This window comes from Talpa europaea (genome assembly GCF_964194135.1).
Source record: "Talpa europaea genome assembly, chromosome: 16".
In the NCBI taxonomy this organism is placed as follows: domain Eukaryota; kingdom Metazoa; phylum Chordata; class Mammalia; order Eulipotyphla; family Talpidae; genus Talpa; species Talpa europaea.
The window spans coordinates 20,374,088-20,398,927 of NC_140084.1; the positions used below are offsets into that span (position 1 = coordinate 20,374,088).

Here is a 24,840-nt window from a genome sequence, read left to right on the forward strand (position 1 = left end):
GCTTGTCTTACCCCATCTAAGACTTAGCCAAGCTCATTCCCAGCAGGACTTAAAGCCAGCTCCTCAGGTTTCTTGCTGGTTAGTGATTTATACAGACTATCATTCAGGCTCCTGCAGTGTTTTCTGATTTAACCTGTGGAGCCCCTGATTAACCTACAAGCACTCTGCATGATAAGCTGCAAATGCAGCAGCTTTCATGTAAATATATAAACACACTTTTGATGGTAGTAGGATAATAGCAGGCAATATTAAAAAAGAAAGTTTTATTTCTTATGCAAGATACATTGTTCTGAATAATCTTGGTGACTGGAGTTCCGTTAAAATTGAGGCGATTTAACAAAAAAAAAAAAGGTAATAAGATAAGTCATAGGCCACGTCATTTGGGGCTTCATTTGTGTTTGTTTGTTTGTTTGTTTGTTTGTTTGTTTTCTTAAAGCCAGGTGATTTCTTTACTCTAACTTTGAGAACATAGTAGAGGCCTTTACGTAGATTTTTCAGTTGAAAGTTTCTTTTTATTTTTTAAAAATTTCTTATTAACCTTCAGAGTCTTCAGGTTCTCCAATGAGAAATGCAATTAGTCTTTTGGTCTTAAAAATCACTTCACAAAGGCAAAACTTCCATTCCTGGGAAATTTCCTCAATCTTTATTTAAAATAAGAAAGGTTTTGTTTTAAAACATCCTGGTCATATGACTTTAAATGTGCTGTATTGCTGTGTATGCTATATGTGTTATCTTGCTTTGTAACATGCTGTGGAAATAGGGCCTCTTGGCTACTCTGTTGTGGAGGAGAGTAGCATCACTGTAGATAATCCAAGAATTATTCTTGAATTGATGCAGTGTGTTTCTTCTTCCATGCCAGATTTCTTGATCTTGTTCTGATTAGGCCTGTTAAGAAGATGTTTAAATTATTTGAACTAGTATAATTCCTTTTAAAACACTTCATTCTCCAGTCTGTTCGTTAGAACTTAGAAATCAATGATGTGGTTGTAGACAGTTTTCCTGTAAAACAGTATGGTGGTAGTAGTTAGCCAAATGACAGCAGGGATGGTGTAGATCTTAAAGTGGTACTGTTGGAATACCCTTCCTCTCCTCCCCCTGTCATATTCTCCCAGTTTTTCTAAAAATGATAGAACATAATCAGCTTGTTGTGAATCAGACCCACTACACAAACTTCCATTGATGGGTGCAACTCCAGGTACAGGCCTGCTTCTGGAAAGCTGCATTAGTGTGTGAAATTCTAGCTCCCTTAAAAGACCTGTTGGCATTGGTTATCTTGCATTGGTGTCTAACCGGTTCTCCCAGGAGAGGCATTTTTATGTTTGTCATTAACTTTTGGGAAAGAGGGAGAAGGAAGCTGTTCATAGGACAGTACTATTCTTTATGAATTCTTGAATAATACCCACAGCCATTTTTTGATCTCAGGGCTATTTGGATGTTCACATTTCTAAACTACTGGTGCTATTCTATCATTAAGTCTGTGCTTAATAAATATACACTAATTTTTGAATAACCACAAGTGAAATATAAATTAGGAAGGGAAGACAGCTGTGAACAAAGTGAGCCACAGCCAGCTCTCGATTGCTTGCGGGCCCTGTGCCTGTGACTCCAGTGGGCTCTGCATTCACCTCAGTGGCAGTGCTACACTCATGGTGTAGAAGTTCTGTTGACATTTTGCTCCATAGGCTGTTTCTTTTTAACTGTAAACTCTTACTTAAGGACATAGAAAGGAAGAGAGCACTTAAGCTGAAACAACTAAATCCTTCTCTAAGCCTGTAGGAAGTATGAACCTAAACAAAAAAGGGCTGGAACGGGGGTCTGTGTGTCAGGGAGGGATGTATTTACATTTTTCAGTAGGAATAGCTGAGCCAGCAGGTGAGAAAAAGAAATGTGAAAACCTGAATAGCTTGTATTTGAAAATGGTTCCAAACTTTAAGTATACCCACGTTCAGCAGTCAGCGGACAGACAGGTGACACGGTTGCTCTGTACCCGTGCTCCCTCTGTTAGCACACGTGGTTGAGAGCGGGGAGGGGATGCTTGTAATTAAACACGCTCTTTTCATGAACGTTAACTTTTCCTGGATGTTTTCTAAGGAACAATGTCATACCCCAAGTCTGTATTCTGTCAAAAGCTTTTTAATACAGCTATTTTGTGTTATGTCTTACTTTTTAAAATCATGTGTCAGTGTATTTTATTTTAAAGAAGTGTAAATAATGGTGGGAAAGGAGAGCGATAAGCCAAGTGTCCAAATAAAATGAGTTAAATTTCCAGTAAAAGAGAACTAGGTAAACTGAGGTCTTAGCTCAAAAAACTGTTCTATTTGGAAATTGAAATGTAGCTGCTAACATCATTTATTAAATGAATTTTAGTCAAGACATGTTTAATATATGATTTTTCACAGTGGTTTTATTTCTAAAATTATTGCTGGAGAAAGCAGCAAGAAGATCATTACAAGTGAAATCAGCTCAGAAAAATGAAATCCTGTGTGCATATTTATTTTAAATGTAAACAAAAATGTATTCTACAATTGAACCTTGTTTTGGTGGTTTATAAATCATGTTTATACTTTCCCTGTTGGGAAATGATTTCTCAAATATTTTACATTTCCTCTTCAGGTTCTCTAAAGTAGCACTTGGTGGTGGTGTGCCATGAAGCTAAGATGGTAATGCACCTGTTTGCAAAAATTCACCAGTTCAGTCCACAGAGTTCAGTCCACACCCTAATTCGATATGTATAATGTCCTTGCTGATACCTGTGTCTATTTTGTAGAATTAATTGTGATCACTCCACTTGTAAAAGCTAAACTGATTTTCTAGCCAATGTATAGAGGTGGATTTCAGTCACTTTGCTGTCCTTTACCTGATCAGTAACCAGGATCAACTGTGTTCTTCCAAATGAGGAAAAGAAAGGCAGTTGGATAATGTTCTGGACAGTTAGGAAGACGACAAAATGTTGATTATGGGCTTAAAGAGTCAGTGAAAGTCTGCACCTTGCATTTGCATGGGGTTAACATGATAATGTGGTGACTAAATCCTAATTTTATGGAAACTGAATTTGATGCATAAAATGTATGTAAAAATAATCTTAGCTGACGTTGATTTCCAAGTTTACCCTGATAGTTTAGAAGTCGTGTTTGAAAGATTTGTTGCAACATGTGTGAGCTACTACTATCTTTCTTCAAATGCAAGAAAGGGTATTCAGCACCTAGTTTTCCTGTCTATCAGCAGATTTCACCAGAAAGTTGAAAGTTCATTCAGCCTCTTGATGTTTGAGCTTTTTCAGAAGAGATATGGAGCCATTCTGGCATTAGTGCCACTTCATGAACACTCTTCTGGGAAGTCCCACCTGCGGGACTCCTGTGGAAAAGACGGATTGGGGAGGGCACTTCCTAGAGCCGCTAGCTCCATGGATCTGAGTAGTAAGCGATGCCAACAATGGAGAAGTGAAAAGGCCTATGGGGGAAAAGTCAGTTTGTTATTGCAGAAAATTTGTGATTATTTGCCCAAAAGTAAAATAGATAACCAACAGTGATGGCTTGGACTTGAGGTTAGGTTTAAAGTTTCATCCTCTCTCCTTTGTGGCTGCCCTTTCTGGTTTTAGTTCTTTTGACTCTAATTAGATATGAATAATTATGGATTTTAGGCTAGGAATGGACATGGTGTGTTATTAGGTGAACTTAATAGAACCAAGAGTGATAGCAAAAAATCAAAAGGAGTTTTAATATTGGTAGGTTTGCAAGTCATAATTAATTGACTTTTGAATTCTAGCAATACAGTTCATTTTACAGGACTCAATAATGGCAAGTGGTGACTGCTCACAAGGAGTTGGAATGGTCTTTGCACCTACCTACACTGCTGTTGCATGAGGTGGGGCTGGCTCCATTTGTGGTCACTGAAGTTATTCAGGGGAAAAGGCTCAACCTAGAATGTGTGACACTAAACCTGTAATTGTGATATTTGATTTCTTTTTTTTTTGCTCCCCACCCCTGATTTTTGGTTTTTAAGAGAAAATCCTAGGCAATAAGATTTAATTTTAATTTTTTATAGTCTTTTTGTTTGAAATGGAACTTTATAATCACAAAATGTCTAAAACTTAATTTTAGGAACTAAACTAACTTATTTTTTCTTGGGATACTGAAAATTGTTGGTTCTTTCAGACTCTCCCCGTAAAGTCAATTCCTTTTTCCGCTTCTTCCCATCATCCATTAGCCCTTGATTTTCTGTTGAGGCCAACGGAATGTCTGCAATGAGCTGACCATGCCGCTGGCTTTCCCTGCAGTTACTGTTCTGTCATTTATCCTCACTGTTGCATTTATAGATGGTAGTGGAGCTATGTGCCTAGGGGGCATGCTGGATGAAGTGGCAGAGCGAGGGTATGAACCCAAGTCTTCTGGGCCCTGCCCTTAGTCTGCTGCTCCCCAGGGTGCTCCTGTAGGCTTTCTGATTGTGTTGGAATAACTTGTAATGTTTGCTGGTTATTTCCAGCAAACTTGAATGGAGCCGTTTGCCTCCAGAGTTCAATTCCCCCTCACTGCTGTGTAATCAGTACTTAGTGTGTGCCACCCGCGGTTGAGGTCAATGAGTAATTAATGGTGGGCTCAGCCTTTAGTGTTGTCTGACTAATCAGATAAGGAAGGAACAGAGGGCACTTCTTAGCAGTAAGTGAGAAGTCATCATTTGCCAGAGGCATCTGGGGGGAGGAGATGAGAGTCCCAAGGTCACCAAAGGGGAAATGTGGCAGCAGGCTGGTCCTCTGGATTGGGGGTCCCAGCTGAGCACTTAACAGTATGAGGGTCTTGTCTTTAAGGTGCTTCCTATCCTGAGAAGAAGAGACATGGGACTAAAGGTAGCCACGGTGGTCCCAGCTCCCATGGAGATGACGCGGGCACTCCAGAGAGCAGTGTACAGGATGACTGGAAGAAACCACAACACAATGACACTATTTTAGATTGTGGGAGACTTGCCACTATAGTGGACATTTTTTTTTAAGATTGATTTATTTATGCATACAAGAGCTGGGGTACAGGCCAGAGATGGGGGTGGTGAGAGGATTCACCAGAGACAGAGTGGGGAACAGAACAGGCAGACTGACTGAAATACACTGCTGAGGGGAGCAGTGGGCGAGACAGGAGAGGTCTGCTGCGCCATGTGGGCAGCTCCCTGGCTGGCTGGGGATTGAACTCGTGCTGCAGAGGCTGCAGACAGCTTCATAGGTTGCGTCTTAACCCCTTGTGCCACAGAGAGGCCCTATAGAGGACATTTTCCTAGAATACCAGCAGTCATCACCTGGAGTGTTTCCTCGGGGTTTTCTGAGTATGAAAACTTTTTTTTTTTGTTTTTAAAACCTATATGCATATTGTAGCAGAAGGCTCTTCTGGAGGCTGTGGAAGACTTCAAGGGGAGTGGGTCCAGTATGTTCTCTAATAACTGCTCATAGCCTCCTTTGGTTGTACTTTGTGTTTCCAGTGTGTGTGTGTTTACCTTTTTAATTCTGTGGGTACCTCTCATTGAAATGTCATTACTCGCAACTGTTGAAACAGCCACTAGGTGGTGCTGAAAGACTTGAACTTAGACTTGTGGACGCTAAACAGAGCAGTGTTACTGTCTACTGTGTAAAATTAGTCAGCCAGAGATCACAGCCGAGCTGGCATTGACTCAGGGAATGGTTGATGCAGAAACTAAAGGTTTCTGTCCAACCAGTACATGTTCCAACCAGATCAGTGTTGGAAAGAGGTCAGCCAGCAGTTGGGATGTATGGTGCTGGGTGTATTCTCTGAGTCCCTGGGGCTGGATGCTAAACTCAAGGTGTGCAGATTTTGCTGGGCATGCAGCTCACTGCAGACCTAAGAAGAGATGCGCTGTCCAGTGGTGCTCAGGGCACTTGGTTCTTGGCATGTTTGCATCTGTTCCCTCTGAGAACGGAGTTATCCTTGTTGTAATTCAGAACCTAGCAAGATAGGAATTCAAAGTATGTTTGGCTACCTCTAAACATGTTTTTGAGTCTGTGAAGCGATGACTTGGAAGAGAAGTTGCATATAAAAATTGTATGCCTGTCTGTGTTCATTTTCTTGCCTTTTCCTCCTTTGTCTCTGTTGTACAGGAATGAATTTCCTGCTACTCTTCCACCCCCCACCTCTGCCCTTACCTCTGGCCTACCAGATCATCAAGGAAATTGAGGTTACTGTGTCATTTCTTCTCTCACCCGTAAACCTGGGTGAGGCTGCCCCTTACTAGCTTCTTCCTCCTATAATTCTGCCAGTCCCTCAGTGCCCTGTCCTGCTTTATTCCTCAGCCAGGCTTCTGGCCAGGTTGCTGTCTCCTCTCACTTCCCTCCTTGAGGCTCAGAGCTGGCTTGTGCCTGAACTAAACGTCAGGGGCTCGTCTTGCTTGCCCTTAGCTGGTGGAAGGGGGGTGGGGGAGGGCTCCGGGCTCCACATGTCTGCTATTCCTCCTGCTGTGTGTGCTGTCAGAATGTCCTGTTCCAGCTGCAGATGTATGCGTGGCACGGGTGTGTGCAGAGATCTGCTACTAGCTGTCCTGTGAGCATGAGGACTCTGATGACCGCGGCCATCTGAGTGCTTGTTATCAGCATCCCAGAATGGAACATACCATCTCATCATCACACAAAACCAAAAACAACCTGTTCTTCCTGTTGTGTTCCTTTTGGGGTGGATGACACCCTCCTCCCAGCCAGTGATAGTCTCCTGCTGTCAGAGCCTTGTGCCCTGGCTCCTCTTGTCCCCCCAGTCCTTGCATGGGGCTGAGCACCCTGACCTGGCCCTTTGGCATGGCCGGCACTATGGGCACTATACACTCATGCTGCCCCCCAGCAGGGCTGCTGCTCCTGTTGCTGTTACTGTCACTGTGCCTCCAAGGCCTGGTGCCCCGGCAGGTCAGCGAACCAGTGGTCTGTCACTTCACAAAGGTCCTTGAGGCAGGAAGGCAGTTGACTTTGGTTCTTGTAGTTGTGTAAGAATGGATTCTTCTCTAGATATAAAAATCCTTGAGCAAAGATTCAAAGGTATGCCAAGTGTCCACTGGGGAATGAGGGAGTTGATGCTTATTTGAAAATGCAGTTTTCATAATTATATTTAGTAATTGCTTTTTTGTGGCACACGCTAGAAATGAGGGCTGTTAAGATAATGGGGTTCAGGGACAAATGGGAAAATCCATTGTAAGTAGAGCTTAAGCCTGGGTGGTGGGAGGCAGCATGTAAAGCCTTTGAAGAAAAGACTTTTAAAGCAAGGACCTTCTGTTGAAGACTGCACTTGGGATTTCCTGTGAGCTCAGTCTGGTGACCCCCCACCACTTACCCTCTAGACCCTTGTTTTCTTAAGGCTGTCAAGTGTGGCTGAGAACAGAGTTTGTAGGATTCTGAGGACGACATGCATACGCGGTAAAGGTATGGCGTGACCGATATAGTCTGCCCGGGGCTCTCTGGGGGCTGGCGGTCCAGTTCTGAATCCATTCTCCTCACTGAAACTCATGGCTTACCCGGGAGGAGAGCGGAGAGCAGACATGCAGGCCCTAGCCATCTGGGCAGATCCCTGCTGTGTTTTGCTTCATATCAATGTGACAAGCCGCTCCCTGTGTTTGCTCAGTTAGAGGATGGAAGGTGTGTGAATGTGAGTGAGCCATCCAGTTCTAGCTAGGGAAGGCTGCTTTCATTTTTGTGATGCCTTCAGTGGGTGCTAATGTCAATAGGGTGCTCACTTGGCTTTCTTTCCTAGTATATATTTTAGGGGTGAAGGCAGGCAGTGTGGTCCTGCCACAGAGTACGGATTTCAGGTACTACCTGCCTGTCTCACTCCTGTGTGACTCTTCGTTCACTTTGCTGAGCCTCAGTTTCCTTGTGTATAAAAGGGAAGTGGTGAGTTCCTGCAGGGCTGAAGATCATGTGCAGCCACACAAGCAGCAGAGCAAGGCATGAGACACTGGCCAGGTGGAGAAGGTCCTAAGTGATGGCTGTCACTTAGGTCCCAGTGGGACCAGGGAGATTGTGTCTGGCTTTAAAATGAGACTGCAGCAAGGCATTGTAGCAAGTGACTGTCATTATCTGAAGAGGGATGATGGCTAAAGGATGGGTGTTTGCGTGGAAAGCTGGCCTCTGAATGGAACAAGCAAGTCCCATGTACAAAGCAGCCCCTCCTCCCTTTACCTTCTGATGAAGAACACCTCTGAGTTAGGATGCAGTTGGCCCCAGAGGGAACGTCCTCATTCTTGGTAATGTGTTGGGTGCTTTGATTGGTGCCAGGGATCACACTTGGCTGGGGCTCAGGCTGTGCATGGGAGTGCTGCACGGCCACGAGTGCCGGTCTGCATTGCTCACAGGCTGTTGGGCTGTCAGTGTGGGAGAAGTGCCATTGTGGACTTTTCAGAGCTGGTTTCTTACTAAAGTAGAGAGTCCTGCCTCTTGGTTGTATTCTCACAGGAGAAGTAAATCTTAGTGTTGGGGGAAAACATTTTTAAAGCATTTTGATTATCAAATGAGGACTTGATGTCTTTGGAGCTATGCCTTATTGAAGGATTTGCAGTGCCTGCTGTGAGTAGGGCATAAAGATTCACTTTACTGTTGCTCACTTGAGTCATTAACTTTTTAACTGCTGCTTCCCTCTTGCAGAGTTACTGGAAAATGTCACCCTGGTACATAAGCCAGTGTCGCTGCAACCACGTGGGCTCATCAACAAGGGAAACTGGTGCTACATCAACGCTGTATCCTTCTCAGATGCCGCCCAGGCCCACCTGCCTTGGCTTCCTTCTCTGCGGCTGCACGTCCTTGGTTCAGCTCCCAGGGCCAGCCAGCCTTAACTTTGAATTGAGAAACTTGGTTGCTTATATAATCTGCCTGCCTTGCTTATAAACAGGATTTTTCCTGATTCCCCCTGCCAGAAAGACTTGTTGATCTGTGAATGACAGATTTAGGCATGTTTGCTTCTCATTAAAGTGGTCCTGAATAGTAGGGCAGTGACCTCTTATGGCTTGGAATTTTGCTTTCATTGATTTCATTTATCTTGATTGAATCAAGTACATGTAGATATTACTGATTGCTTGGAACAGCAAGTAATGGATATTAGCAAGTTGATGGATATTGCAAGCATTTATCCCCATGATGACTTGGTTTATCCCTTCTTGTGTTTACATATCTAAGTCTACATTTGTAAGCTGAATGTGCCTTTTAGAAATTTGGAGTGTTTCACTTCCTTTACGCTTCCTTACTGCCAATCGTTAGACACTGCAAGCATTGGTTGCTTGTCCTCCGATGTATCACCTGATGAAGTTCATTCCTCTGTATTCAAAAGTGCAAAGGCCTTGTACGTCAACACCTATGATCGATAGCTTGTAAGTAAGGGCCTTGGAAATGAGTTGTGGAGGTGGGTGATCACTGGAATTAAAAGAATCTAGCAAAATTCTTGATTTCCTACAAATGAACCCTAGGATTATTCATTTTTATTTATTTTTTAAAAATTTATGGCTCATGATTTTATATGGAAATAAACCAGAAATGAAATTGGGGCATTGTTTATCTGTGTTCTTTATAATGCATTTGAATAAATTATAACAGTTAAAATATGTCAAACATTTATACAGGATAGATTTAAAAACTTATTAGCTGTTATATTAACAATAGTATTGGTTATCTCATATTTACTATTTAATTAATAGTCTATGTAGCCATCAAAGCTCTTTAGTAAAAGTGTGTCTTTTTGTAAGATGTGCCACTTAACTTTTTTTTTACTTTTCATGTTTAGTGTTCGGCTAATGAATGAGTTTACTAATATGCCAGTACCTCCAAAACCCAGGCAAGGTGAGTGGAAGTGAGGTTGTGAGGCCACAGCTTAGTTGGGGTACTGAAGTCAGGCAGCTGTGGTTGGTTGCACACCTTTGCTGTTTACTGCTTCATGTGGGGTGGGTGGAGAGGGGGTTACTTCTCATTATTTTAAACATTAGTTTCAGTATGAAAATCTGTGTCCTGTTTCCTTTGCAGCTCTTGGGGATAAAATCGTGAGGGATATTCGCCCTGGAGCTGCCTTTGAACCCACGTATATTTATAGACTCCTGACAGTTATCAAGTCGAGCCTGTCTGAAAAGGTCTGGGTCTCCTCTGCTGTTGCCAGTCAGTGCTGCCTTTGCTATGGGTCATGCTTACCTGTTGCTCATTCAGTGCTGGTTTCTGCTTCAAGTGTTATGCTTAGTAGGGGTTGTGGGGAGCACTTGCTGGGGTGAATGTGAAGTGTATGGCGCAGCCATTATAGTTGAGGCCAACTGGCACGTCTGTCAATGCACAGCCAGTGCTGCTCATCCTTTTTACATAGTGACACGCTTAACCCTGAGAGTGAAGTTTAATTGTTCCCGTTGCGGTTGACAAAGGTGAGGTTGTTCTCCAAGGCCACACAGCTAAGAGTAGCTGAGCCTAGCGGGAGAGTCAGCTCCTCAGCCACCGTGTTACTGCCTTCCAGAGAGAGGGTGGGTTCGGCCGAGAGCAGCAGCAGCATCTTGAAAAGCCACATCCTCCTCGGCCTCTCACGCCTTAGTGCCTCTGGACCTTGATTCCCTCGGCTTCGTTTTTGTCACACACGTTGCTACCGCAGGCATGTTGAGCAGGAGGCTAATAGGACATGTCTTTCTTCGGACATGTCTTTCTTCCCCAACGATATAGTACAAGCAATTACAGTGCTGCCTAGGGAAATTACTGAGACAGAGAAAGAGTTAAGAAAATTCTATCCCAGTTGAGTCAAGTCATATTGAAGCGGCAATGTTTTGAAGGAGGGCAGATACCCAGGAAAGTGTGGGAGGATAACCCCAGAACTTCTCACATGGATCACATAGTGGCTTTTGGTGTTCACTCAGTATTCAAATTTCCCAAGGGATGGGAAATGAGCAGAGTGTTAGGAATGCCCAGTTGGACTAAAAGGTGTCCTGTGCCCTCAAAGAACTCTCTGTGCTATAAGGGAACTTGCTGTAGTGCCTAAGAAAGCAGACAAAACGGCAGCTGCATCTTCAGAGGCTTTAGAGCCTGCCTGGTGGAGATTAGGTGGAGAGGAGAGTCAGGGCTTCCCGTGGGGAAACCCCACTAGGATCCTGCTCAGAAGCTGTGCTCATGGACAAAGTGTCTTCTGAAGTCATGTTGATTTGACCATGTAGGGGTCCCTAACACCCTTGGGTTGGGTGTTTTGCCTGAAGGATTCAAAGAACTTACATTGTTTTCCTCATGGTTTAGTACCACAAAAGGACACAGCAAAATCAGCATAGAGTCAAGATGGGGCAATGTCTGCGGGAACCTGGGGCCCTTCCCTCCTGCAGTAGCTGGGGACAAACAATTCCTTCAGCTTGAAACTCTGTGACCGTACCTATGAAATGATGTGTACCAGGGCAGCTCATCAACCTGGAGTCCCAGGGTTTCGTTAGGCGCCCTCTGCACCCTCTAGGCACCCTCTGCCTAGCAGAAGCCAGCATCCAAACTCCCAGAGGGAAGACTGGTGTTTAGTGTAAACCACACTGTTTGTACCATTTAGGCGTGGTCTCTATCAGTTCTTGGAATGGTGGAACCCTCCCCAAATGCATGTTCCCAGATGCCAGCCAAGGACCTACCCAGCAAGCAGGCCTTTCCAAGGACAGTGGCCTTAGGTCTGCTGAGTCAACTCTTTTCTGCATTATGGGCTGTGCCAGTTTGTGTCCTCTCCACACACTTGCTGGACATTCACACCAGGTGGCTGTTGTCCATGACTACAATTGCATTCGGAGCAAGCAAAGCTACCAGAGACAGCATACAGAATTCTCAGATCATTAGAATCCATAGTTTCGCTCCAAAGATCAAACTAACCATGATATATAACAATAATCAGACAAAACCCATGTGAGATTAAAAAATGAATATGTAGCTTGGCGCACAGACCTCTCCTGCCACCTGCTGCTCCCCTCAGCAGTGTACTTTGTCAGTCTGCCTGTTCTGTTCCCCACTCTGTCTCTGGTGAATTCTCTCACTCTCCCGCGCTTCTGACTGTATCCAGTGCTTGCACAAATAAATAAATAAATAAATAAATAAATCTTTATTAAAAAAAGAAAAAAAGAATATGTAGCTGTAGCGTGTCTCTCATCTGAATGCTTTTGCTGCTCTGTGTGTCTGTAAAGTGGTCAGATAAATCTTTAAATCAGAAGCATTTTCACATATAATTTGAGTTCTTTCCCCCATAACCGCGCATCATCCAAACTAGGAAATTAGGTGAGGTTTAGGGTGTCTAATGTCACAACTCAAATAACCTTTTTTTATTTTAAGGTTAACGTGTATTTATTGTAGAAATTTCTGTCACTCAGATAAGTGTTCCACCTGTTCTCTAGATTCCTTTACCCTCCCTTTTCCCCACTCCTCATCTTAGATTTTAGGGGAAACACTTTTACATTAAATCTTGTTAAAAACCTTGTTTAAGAGCAGGCATGGTTTAAATAGGCAGAGAGTATGTTCCCTGAAGCCCTTGCATTGTTGCTGGTTGAGATTAATGTGATCACATTTCCCCTTTTCAGGGTCGACAGGAAGATGCCGAGGAGTACTTAGGCTTCATTCTCAATGGACTTCACGAGGAAATGCTGACTCTCAAGAAGCTTCTCTCCCCCAGTAACGAAAGTAGGTCATGGTGTGTTTGCTACCAGATGTGTGAGGACGTTTTCTTAAGTGTTATTTTTAAACAAACATTACATGCTCATATATTCAGTTACCTTTTCCTCCTGACAGTCGTTTGCCCTTTAGAAATCACTTTATTTACTCATTACTCATTAGGATGCTAGTTATTTTTCCCTTAATACCTATCATATACCAGAATGTTGCATCTAAATCTGCCCACAACCTCTGCTTTTTTCCCTTCACCTTTTAAATAGAAAAATGAACAGATATACAGAACAGCTGTCAGAACAGCTGGTGCAGACCTGTGTTACCGCCAGGCTTGCAACTGCTTACATGTCATTATACCTTTGTATCACACACAACAGTGTAGATAATGTTTTTCCTGAATGATTCAAAGTTAATTATAGATAAGTTTCCTTCATCCCTATATGCTGAGGTGGGCCTGTCCTGGGGATAAGGATACCCCCCAGAGACCAGAAGCCCTTACCAAATTAGGAAAATGAACTGTAATCACACACCAAACACTACATGTCTGCAGTCCATCTTCGCGCCTCTCCAGAGCCCCAAAAATGTCGTCTGTAGTCCGTATGTGAGTGGGGGTGCAAGAGAGCTGCGCATGTCGCCTTAGGCTGTGTTGTTGAACACACCTCAATTTCCTTTACAACTGACACATCTGTGTAGGTGGTTCGTGTAGTATTTTTCTTTTATTTTTTGCTGTTTTGTTGTAAATAGTAGTCTAAGCAGAATGTCTACTTTACAGAACTTAATATTTCCAATGGACCCAAAAGCCACTCAGTAAATGAAGAAGAGCAGGAAGAAGAAGGCGCAGGAAGCGAGGACGAATGGGAGCAAGTGGGCCCCAGAAATAAGACTTCAGTCACTCGCCAGGCGGATTTTGTTCAGACCCCAATCACTGGCATTTTTGGTGGACACATCAGGTTTATGTTTTTCTGGAATAATTTAGTATTCGCCTTTTTCAGGGTTTGGCCAGTTTTCTAAGGGGGGTGGTATAAGACTTATCTTAAGATGGTTGGGCTCTCTGGTTTGCGTTTACACTCACCTGCTCTTCTTGGGCGCCTGACACGTCTCTGTAGCCTCCGCTGCTTCCTCCCTAGCTGGCTTGAAATTTCTGCAGAAGGGCTCATCCCTGGGAGCCCATCTGTCCTGGGGAGCTGCATGCTCCCTTACTTCATCACCACCTGCACCCCTCAGTTCTGCTGCTCACAGCTAGGTAGGCAGGGAAGACAAACTAATGGAAAAACGGATTTTGTTATGAGAAGGAATCCATGTATCTAGAGGAATTATAGACACTGGCAGCAGGCAGGCTTGAAAGTTAAAGAAATGTGGAGAGAGATGTTTGCAAGCAGGAGGACCCCAGTTCCTGTAAACCAGTAGCTTTTTGTTCATTCACAACATCCTGTCACTCTGTGCTCGTCACAGCTTTCATTTCTTGTCACAGCCTTCTGTGCTGTCATGTGGGAATGAGGGAAGCCTGGCCCAGCTTTGAGTGGGTTTTTCAGCACGGTCTGTGAGGAGCTCAATACAGTTTGTGTGGCTTCACATTATAACCACAGGATAGCTCTTTAGTCAGATTCGTAGCCTTTCCTTGTCCCAAATGCTGTGTGTCCAAAAAAAGTAATATCCTTTCCAGCTTCCAAGAGTTGGTTCAGCTTCTGTAGCCCTAAACAGCTTACACTGAGTAGCTCTCGGGAGGCTAGAACAGGAAGCCGCTCCAGAATACAGGCCCTTGCCTTGCTGGTGCTAGTTGTGCTGCCATGTGGCTTTATTGAGGTCTTTCTGCCCTTGGCTCTGAGCTAGGCTCTGGCCCTTTCTGTAGTTTCCAGTCTGGAGTCCTCATGGTCGGGTGTGCTATGGGGAAGGCCTAGGCCCTAACCTTTCAGAGTGGTTTGGTCACATAGTTCGGATGGGCTTTGCTGGAGAGGGGGCATGAGTGAGCTCTCCACTAGACCAGCAGCCTGGTGGTGACATTCTTGGGGCTCTCATAGGGAGAGGGATGAGGGACTAGCCCAAATGAATGTAACCACAGCCCCAGATTTGTGCCTCAGTGGAATATCAAAATGGCAAGACCAACAGACCCAGAAACTCCCATTTTTATATAAGAACAGAGGAAGAATCCAGATTCCACTTTGGAGACATTTCTAGCTTGACCTGAATGCCTCTGTCATGTCCCAGAGCCTCACTCTCTCTGGGCTCTTGTGTTAAAATCAGTTGTTGATGGGTTTTTTTTTTTTTTTTGTTTTTGTTTTTGTTTTTTTTGAGAAATTATCAAAATAAGGAATTACTTCTTGTCATTAAGGGAGTTCTTTTCTGTGGCTAGCAGCCTTTATTAAAGTAGCAGCACCTTTTTCTACCTTTCCCTTAGATGCTTTGATGATATACAAGCCCTTTGAGCCAAGAGGACTTGGTGTGATTTCTTCACTGGTTTCCTACTGTGGATCCCAGTGAATAGTAGTCATGCCTAAGTCTGCACACTCCCAGGGATCGAGGAGATGCCGCTTTATATTGTGGGGATGGGGGGAGCAGCAAATGAAAAGTAAACCCCAGGTAGAAAAGCTTTCATGGCATCTTCTCTGAAAGTCTGAATACCTCTCCACACCCATTTTGTTCCGTTTACAAACTAGGTCACTCTGACTGCAGAAATAGAAAGAAAGAGAATCCCTTGTTAAGCTCCTGGAATGTTTCCTCACTGAGAGATGAGAGATGAGCTGAACACAAAAATTTTACTCAAGAAAACTTAGAAAAAGAAAAATGAAATGAAAAACCAGCTAAGAAAACAAGGTTGAACTGGCACCCTTCTCTAGGGCGGGGCCTTTCCTCCGGAACAGTGGCTCCTGGGGTTGTTCTGCACTGCCCACTCCTCTTCTTTTGTAAGGGGAAAATGCCATATAGGACACTTTCCATTTATCTTGGGCTCCCTCTGTTTTATTGGAATACGCTGTGATGCTTTGAGAAATGAAAAGCACAGCATTTTGAGGCTATGGCAGGATAGTCACTGTTATTAAGTGCATCAAATAAAGTGTGGAGTGGAAGATGTACTATGTTTTCTTCCAGAGCACTTGAACTGAGGAAATTACTGGCCAGTGGGTTGACTAGAAATGCTGAGGAGGCAGGCAGCCAGAATTATTTTTAAATTCAGGATATTTTTGACTCTTCTGTTCACTCTTCTGAAAGTGGTGATATTGAATAGTTTTATTTTCAGTGTTCACACCTCTTCTGTTGGATAATCTTAAAGGAAAGTAGGAAGGAGTGATCGCTTAGATTTTATGTTTTTGTTTTCCATTCCTAGGTCTGTGGTTTACCAGCAGAGTTCAAAAGAATCTGCCACTTTGCAGCCGTTTTTCACGTTGCAGTTGGACATCCAGTCTGACAAGATACGCACCGTCCAGGACGCGCTGGAGAGCTTGGTGGCCAGAGAGTCCGTCCAAGGCTACACCACAAAAACCAAGCAGGAGGTATGTTCACGGCTGGTCTCAGGCCTTCGAGCTGAGGCCTTCTGGGGTGTGGAGAGAGCGTAGAATTAGCATGAGGAGGAGTGGAATTGAGTTCTCCCTCTTAAATCATTCCTGGACTGAATGTGTCCACATTGTGTAATGAAATGGTTGAAGTAGATGATCCTAATAACCCCATTAGCACTAAATCATGTAGCAGAAGGTAATGATGTTTTGGGTGGTTTCTCTATTCTGAGTTACCTATGATTTTCTGACGATCTAATCCTGACCTCATAGAATCAGCACCACCTCTGACGGGCTCGTGGCTCACTGGCCTTCCTCCCATCCTAGCACATAGTTCTTAAGGTTACTGAGGACTGATCTTGAGGACTTTGAAAAGCAGAAATTGTTCTTATGCCTGTTATCTTTGATTTATCTGAAAGAGATAAGTCTTGGTGCCCTTCAGTCTTGAGGAGCAAGAGAAGCAGATTATAGCGTAGTGTGGGGAGATCGAGTTTAGTTCCTGGCTGTCCCGAAGGACCATGCGTGCCGGCCTGTGGCTCTGCACTGAGCACGTCACTGTGCATTTCACTGTTGTGTCTGGGCTGTGGCAGTCCCTGAGTCCCTGGGCGTGAGGGGAGCTGAATGCCGGGTGGCTTCCAGCCTTGCCCAGCTGCTTGTTCATGAGGAGTGTTTTCTCCCCTCCAGTGCCTGCTGCAATAAAATGTTTGCCTTGGTGGGCTTGGGTAGAGGGTATGGGTTGAGATAGAGAGCAAAAACCAGTTCATTCTAAATAACAGGTTTGGGGGACTAAACCGAGAAAAACATCAAGGTGGAGCCTTGAAGATAAAGCAGAAAGAGGTGCACTGCTCTAGCGCTGTGGTTGCGGAGCTGTTGTAGAACAACCCCAATACAAAACGGGGTGCCTGACTGTGGGTCTTTACCCGCGCGCTTCAAAGGACTTATCAATGCTCTACTGCAGGCACATGCGAAAGGTTAATAAAAGGTTTATTTACAAGGGAAGGGGAAATGAGGAAATGTACAGCTCAGGGAGAAAAGTGGGAGACAAAGTTTTAAATGAGTCCTACCCGATCCGCCGATCAGGAATTTCAAAATGGCGCTCTGAGAGCTGGCTGCAAGCCAGGAGCTGTGTAGCCAGGAGGCGAGCGACAGCGAGCCAGCCCAAGGCCCACATGTTTGGATTTTATATCCAACCTGGCTGTTCAACTCCACCCTCAGGTCCCAGCCACCCTCCCTTTGGTGGTGACGGGATTTGTCTTTCCCAATGTCTTGATGGCTTTAGTCTGGAGTGGGGGTGGGGTCCACAAAGCCTGTATGGGATTAGCTCAGGGCATTATTTTCCCCTGACAGAGGGAGTTATCAGTAAGGTTGAGAATGCTTAGAAATGCGGGTGTTTGACAAAGGACTATTTTGGACAGTTTATCTGTCAAGAACAAATAGCACATTTTCTGGAATGTGGTGTGTGTGTGTGTGTGTGTGTGTGTGTTTAAAATACAGAGTAGAGCTGAAATGTTATTTTAGAGGTCAGAATCTTTTTTCCTTTGGGAACACATGAAAGTTCATGGTAAAATAGGGATATGTAAAATATTTGCTGGAAAGAAAAAGCAATGCTATAGGTGATTAGAAAGTATGTATTATTTTGCCTGGAAACCTAAAATACACATTTAAGAATTTAAAGTTGACTTTTGGCTGCTCAGTGAACTGCAAAGTTTGGTCAGAAGCCTGGGCCACTAGGGCCTCCATGGTGGCCTAGGGGTTAAGTCTCAGTGCTACCACCACTGTGGCCTGAGTTTGATCCCCAGCCAGGGGATCCCATATATGGTGCAGCAGACCTCTCCTGTCTTACCTGCTGCTCCCCTCAGCAGTGTATTTCAGTGGATCTGCCTGTTCTGCTCACAACTGTCTCTGGTAAATCCTTTTACCCCCCACACCTCTGGCCAGCACCCCAGTTTTTCTATGCAAAAACAAAACAAAAATAACCTGGGCCACTAGCACTGACTGTGAGACAGCATTCCCCCCTCCCCCCGCCCAACTTGAGTGCTCTCACCTGATTGACAAACCAGGACCCAGAGGCTTCCAGGTCTTATCTCAGGTTTTGACTTAAGCTGGAGTCATACTTTCCATTCATCACAAGTTCTGGCTGGGTGCAGAGCCACTGAAATGTGGATACAGCGGGAATGCAGAGAAGTCCAGGGTGCTTTGCACAGCTGGGTCTTAGTGTAGTGGGATGACTACACTAAGGTGAGGGAGTCATAACCTTAATAAAGCCAAGTGTGGTCCCTGCTGAGCCTGCTTTCCAAAGCCCTTCAGATACCTTCACCCACATCTGTCTGCAGTGCTTGCTAAGGGAGCTTTCTTGCTGCTCTACCAGTGCTGCCCATGTATAGAGACTGCATCAAGGAGTGCATAAATATGGAGAACAGTGAAGATATTAAATATTATTTGTGAGCTTGTGTTTTAATAGAAGTAGAGTTTATTAGACCTGTACAGGTATTTCAACAACAAATTAAATTGATAAAATTCAAAATGTTACAAAACTAATAGGTAGTTTTGGGGTTATTTAAAACATTCGATTCAAGAAACACGTTGACTTGAATTTTGTCCATTCCATGAACTATTAAAAAACAAGTTAGTATATATATATAATTCCAAGTGCTATTATGTTAGCTTTCATATTTTTATGCCTAGTGTGTTAATGCCTCAGCAGACATTCTTAACTTGGAGTTCACAGGTGAACTCGGGACCCAAGGGATGCTCTGTGGTTGTGTTCATAGGGACATATGTCGGTAGCTTTCTAAAATTCTCCTAAGCTCCTGTGACCCAGGGACGTGGAGTTGTCCCTCCAAGAAGGCCTCTGAGTGGAAGGTGGCGGTGGTGTCTGCTGTAGGAAGCCAGACGGACCATGTGTTCTGTGTCTTAGGTGGAGATAAGTCGAAGAGTGACTTTGGAAAAACTCCCGCCTGTTCTCGTGCTGCACCTGAAACGCTTTGTCTACGAGAAGACTGGTGGATGCCAGAAACTTATCAAAAATATTGAATATCCTGTGGATCTGGAAATTAGCAAAGGTAATAAAACACAGTAGGTGGGACGCTTCATTGTGACAGGACTCCCAAAGCCAGTGAGCTGCTGCGTGTCTGTGATGGCAGCACTCAGGATGCTCTTTCATGACCTTTTTGTTGTAAATGTCTTTTAAGAGACATTTGTGTTGAAATTCTCCTTAAGTAACTTCTTAAAATGAAAGATAAAATTTAGTAGACCTTATGATCTTAACTAGATTAGAAAAATAGGGACTCTTTGTTCATCAAAACAGACATACTTTCCTCTAAAAATGTTGGATTAATGATACAAAATAATTTTCCTTATACTCAGTATTCACAACAGTGTTGACTAGCCTGGTTAAGTGGACTTATTAGTGAATTGAGAATGCCCACAGGCCATTGAGGTTGGCCTGGCCTCTGGTTGCAGTAGAACATGTGTTCAGTTTGTGGCACTTTGTCAGCCAGGAGGGTTGGTGGGCTCAGCAGTGTCGGTGCACTTTAACCAGAGCCCCAAGTTAAAGTTGTCTTGACAAAGTGCAGCTTGAAGGAAACTACTTCTCGGCTGTGGAAGCTGAGAATGCCTGTTGTTATAGTGAGGCCTAGCTGGGAACGCAAGTCTTCCCTCAGCCCCAAAAGCCATCTGAACTGACTGCCTGTCCCTACGTGGATTTTATGTGCATATATCGTGTGCTTGTTACATGTATTTTTATTATCAGCTGTGCCTTTTAGAAACAGATAGGGATAGGAAGGTGGCTTAGTTAGCTCAGGGAGGCGGGACCCAAGGAGTCACCAATGGCTGCCAGAGCAGACACCCCCACACTTCGCGGGAAGTGTGCCCCTTCCGAATGGGAATCCAGCCTGGAACAGCTGCTAGCCGAGCCTCTCCTCGCAGAAATTGCCTGACTTTTCTGCTCAGTGAAGTTTGGTGGGCTGCCTCACATGAAATACTCTAATTTTTAGGTTTTTGGGGACTGTTTTTATTTTCCACCCCACTTTAAAGTGAGCAGCTTTTATCTCTTAATTTTTAAAAGAACATCTGCTTTTAAGGAGTTTTCTGGCATGAGCTTATTGGTATATTGCTTATTATTCTTTAACACAGACTGGTCATCTTATTACATTGCACACTATTGTTCTTCATGGCTCAGTTTTTATGCAAATAAATGAATGGAGTTTGACCTCATTTGCCTGGCCCACTGGGTGGTTCACTCGAGGGGGGCTGTGGTCACCGCTTGCTACTGTTATTCTCAGCCTTTCTGTAAGTGCTTTTATAGATTAAAGCTATTGATGTTTTGTCTTTCAGAACTGCTTTCTCCAGGGGTTAAAAATAAGAATTTTAAATGCCACAGAACCTATAGGCTATTTGCAGGTAAGTAAATCTGCACCCTCTATCTTTGTTAAGGCAGTGATAAAAGGACTCCCACCCAGCCATGGGTAACTTTGCTACACCACCACATCATTTGGAGAATAGATTACTCTCTGATATCCCCATGGACTATAATTCAAGAAATCATTTGAAAATGTGCTTTAACTAAAATTTGGTACTTGAAGTTAGAGTATCATCCTGGCTCAAAGCTGAGCCTGACAGAAGACTATTAGGTATTAGGCAGCCAGACTGGTGCTATGAGCATGTGCCCATTCCCTATTCAGTGCTAGTCCTGAGGTGCCATGCCTCACCCCCAGCCCGGCCCTGTGTCAAAGCACTGTCAGGCCACATGGACTCCTCCAGTGGGCACCAGCAGGTACCCTTGACCCAGAATGAGGGCCTGCAGCCTCATCTCCTAGCTGCCTGCAGAGCCCCTTTCTTTCTCTTTGTAGTCCAAGTCTTAACACCTTTGAGGTTTTATAGCTTTTTTTTTTTTAAAAGAGAGATCAGAGATATCTTTTTTTTCCTTTTAAATTTTTATTTTTTGTGTAGAAGAACTGGGGTGTAGGCTAGAGGTGGGGTGGGGATGAGAGGATTCACCAGAGACAGAGTGGGGGGCATAACAGGCAGATCTACTGAAATACACTGCTGAGGGGAGCAGTGAGTGAGACAGAAAAGATCTGCTGCACCATTTGGGTCAGTTCCCTGGCCGCCTGGGATCGAACTCAGGCCATGGCGGTGATAGTGCTGAGACTTAACCCCTAGGCCGCTGGGGAGGCCCTTTATAGCTCTTTTGATGTTGCTGTTTGCAACAATTATGTTTGCTTTCCTGGCTGTTTTTATCAGAAGTTTCTAGCTTCTTTGTGTCATTCCTCCTTTTGTGTTGCTTTTGCTGAACCTGTTTGGAATTTAGAAAAGTACTGGCCCTTATCAACCCTCCCACAGTGGCTGAGCCGAGCCACTAGACACCTGCTATCCTGCGAGCATGTGTTCTCCCCGTGTGATAAGAGAACAGGAATTCAAAGAGGAGCCTCAGCACTGAGTGAAGTGCACAGTGGGCCTTTAAGGCCTTCCAATCTGGGGCTGTCCCTCCCAGGTTCTAGGAAGTCAGATTGGGTTCTGGTTGTGGGTGAGGGTTGAGCCACGTTATTCAAAGGCCTTTGGCCCAGTTGGTTGATCTTCTTACCAAGACTGTTCCTTCAGATGTCCTTTTCTCTAAGGCAAGCTGATCACGGCCTCTCCAACAAGATGTTGAGAGGTAGCTTGCTCTCCTCGGAGTCTCCAGCCCTTATGTGGCCTGCTTTGGGATGGCAACTCTGGGGCATCCGTGGGCTCCCTGGAATTTGGCATGCTCGGCCCAGAGGGTGAATGGAGTGTTTCTTTGTCTTCTCCCTGGAGCTGTCTCCGTTAGGGCCCTTGTGAGGGAAGACTAATGCTTGTCTCTTGGTTGAGCCCACTTGAGTGGGCTCACTTGAGTGAGCCCTCACTTGAGTCTCCTAATCTCATAGTAAGGTCACAGGATCCGTAGCATTTACTGTAAACTGCAAGTAGAGAAGTACTTTAAAAAGTGATTGTGACTGTGGGGCCAAAGAGAACTAGTCAGTGAAGTGCATACGCTTTTTAACAAAGTGTTGAATTCTCTGTTTTGTTCCTTTTGGTGGGCTCCCCAGGTCACACCTGCATTGTGATGAGGTGCTGCTAAAGAACCGGGATATGGGCCACATGCTCTTACTCTCTTTTGAACTTTAACAGTGGAAGTGTCTTATAAGAAATACAGTTTAAACCCTTTACATCTTTCTTTAAAGTCCCTGAATAAAAAACCTTATTCAAATCAATTAGGTCTTGGAGGTGAAAATCCAGGGTAAAATCCTCAAAGCAGATTGGGGCATATTGGGGTCCATCCTCCTAGTGGCTGTGACTCGTAGGGGTTAAGCTATGACTTGTATTGGTCCTTTGCTGGTTTCTTGCCTCATGGCCCTACAGTCTTGCTGGCCCCTGTGACCAGTCATGTCTGTTGCAGGCCAGGGCTGGGGAAGAGGCCACCATCTACTCCAAACCCCCAGCCTGTGGTTTCTTTGGGCAGAACCCTGGATCTGTCTAGGGCTTGAAGCTCTAACTGTGCGCCTCTGACCAGCTGAAGTCACTGTCAGTGGATTCAAGCCTCCTCAGAAGTGAGAGCTGCTGGTCCAGGGCGCATTTATGCTGGATCACCCCCAACTGGTGGCAGTTTGCCCTGAGGGCGGCCGCACACAGCTCACTGGACACTCGGTGTCCTCCAGCGCCTCCTCCAGGCTGGCATCTGCTTTTGGCTAGCCCCTGCACTCCTCTTCCTAGCAGGGGAAGGTGGATACCTTTCACTGTCTGGAATGTATCCTCTCATCTCAACACCCAACAGGGATATTAGTTTTAGGTCTTTCACTCAGGCTGTCTGTTGGAATTACAGAAGTTTTAAAAAAGTAACAAGCAGTGTTTTTTCAGTTAAAATGTAGCAATACTCAATTCTTTTTAAAAGGAAGCGGAGTAAAGACTAGAGCTACCTGTGCTGGTCCCTGCTCAGCTCCACCCTCAGCCAGCAGGCCTGGTGTCCCTCTGGGTAGGGGCTGTTACTTGCCCTGGAAAACTCAAGGATCTTGTTCTTTCTGTAACAAGTGTATGTCTACTCCACTGTTCTATGAAGAACAGCTACTGAACTTTAACAATTAACCCATTATTCCTTCTAGTGGGCTTTTAGGTTTTTCCATTTTTCTTCACTGTTACAAAATCTTTGCCCAAGATGAAGATGATTTCTTTAGAAAGGCCTAGAAGTGGAGTTGGCCAGGTTGGGTGCGAGTGTGTCTGGGTCTCTGGGTGTTGTTCTGGGGGTGGGCCTGGGATGTGCTCCATGGGCTGCTGTACTTCCCAGGGTTCACTCCTGGGTGATGTATGGAAATGATCGATGGTCCTGCCTGCAGCTCTACTTCATGGGCCTTTTTTTGTACTTGCTTGTGAGCTAGTGAACACTTCAAACATGTGAAGATGTCTGTGTGCAACTTTTTGTTGTAAACTGCTCAAGGTTTTTGAGTTTTGGTGTCACTGCTTTGTGCAGTTACATCTCTGTCCTACCACCTTGGGTGGGAGCCCCAAACTGGGTGTGCAGTGCATCTTACCGGGCCCCTGCGGGCCCTCTCTTCCAGTGGTCTACCATCACGGCAGCAGCGCGACCGGGGGCCACTACACCACAGACGTCTTCCAGATCGGTCTGAACGGCTGGCTGCGCATCGATGACCAGATGGTCAAGGTGATTCACCAGTACCAGGTGGTGAAACCCACTGCTGACCGCACGGCCTACCTCCTGTATTACCGCCGCGTGGACCTGCTGTAGCTGCCGAGCCCACCTGTGGGTCCTCCCTGACTGACTCCCTCTCTTCAGTGGCTCTGCAGAGAGACTCTTCCTCCCTTTCGAAAAAGTGGGCTAGAGTGAAAAGGAGATGCCTGGGGTTTGTGTGCGACATCCTTTATGTTGACTTCTAACTTCCAGCTCAAAATCATTTGGTTGAAACAGACTATCTCTTGATTTAAGAAAATCCACCAAAACCCACACTTCTGAAATAATGCTGATTCCTGAGTAAGAAGGGGGAACTTGCATTTGATTCCCAATCTAATTGCTTAGTAGAATAAATCCTGCACCAGCAACACCTGTAAATTTGTGAAAATGAATTTTATCTTTCCTTAAAAAAATTTTTTAATCCCTCATACTTTCCTTCCCACCCTTTAGTTTTTGATAAATGATAAAAATGAGCCAGTTATCAGAGAAGAAGTAATTCTTCAAAAGAAAAAAATAAACACAAAAAGTAAGTTGCTGGTTCCTAACAAGAAGATCACCTTCTAATAATTGTGCGATGAGAAACTGCTTACGTCCGCGTTGCAGATCAAATATTTGGAGGAGTTAAGGTGTTAGTCCATGTAGATGGGTGATTGTAACTTTATCGCCATTAAAAGATTTCAAATTGCATTCATGCTTCTGTGTACACATAATGAAAAATGGGCAAAATAATGAAGATGGATATTTCCTTACGTCTGCTGTTTAATTCTGCTGTCTGCTCTTCTATAATGCTGCGTCTAATTGTACACAGTTTAGTGATACCTAGGAGTATAAAGTTGTCGCCCATCAATAAAAATCACAAGGTTGGTATAAAGCGGTGCTGGTGTTTCTTTGACTGTGTGTCTGTTCCGTCACCCTATTTGAAACAGCCTGTGGTCGGCCTGCTATGCTGGAGACCCCAGCTGAGGTGTGGGTGCTGTTTGCTCACTCTTGCCAACTCACTAACTGTAATGATTTGTACAGATGGAGTTTTTGAATCGTCAGATACCAGAAAA

General features: G+C 44.5%; 1 protein-coding gene across 1 annotated transcript in view; it reads left to right on the forward strand.

Moving 5' to 3' along the window:
• The window catches only part of USP10 (ubiquitin specific peptidase 10), a gene marked incomplete at its 5' end in the record, with an annotated part of 68,753 nt that extends 44,885 nt beyond the window's left edge, over window positions 1-23,868 (forward strand). Inside the window, 10 exons of the mRNA XM_084256844.1 lie at window positions 8,618-8,709; window positions 9,227-9,336; window positions 9,747-9,802; window positions 9,983-10,086; window positions 12,517-12,616; window positions 13,374-13,551; window positions 15,921-16,086; window positions 19,004-19,148; window positions 20,422-20,487; window positions 23,658-23,868. Coding sequence (XP_084112970.1) covers window positions 8,618-8,709; window positions 9,227-9,336; window positions 9,747-9,802; window positions 9,983-10,086; window positions 12,517-12,616; window positions 13,374-13,551; window positions 15,921-16,086; window positions 19,004-19,148; window positions 20,422-20,487; window positions 23,658-23,845 — 1,205 coding nt within the window. The 3' untranslated portion in view covers window positions 23,846-23,868. The remainder of the gene's footprint in view (window positions 1-8,617; window positions 8,710-9,226; window positions 9,337-9,746; window positions 9,803-9,982; window positions 10,087-12,516; window positions 12,617-13,373; window positions 13,552-15,920; window positions 16,087-19,003; window positions 19,149-20,421; window positions 20,488-23,657) is intronic.
• Between the last annotated feature and the right edge of the window lie 972 nt (window positions 23,869-24,840).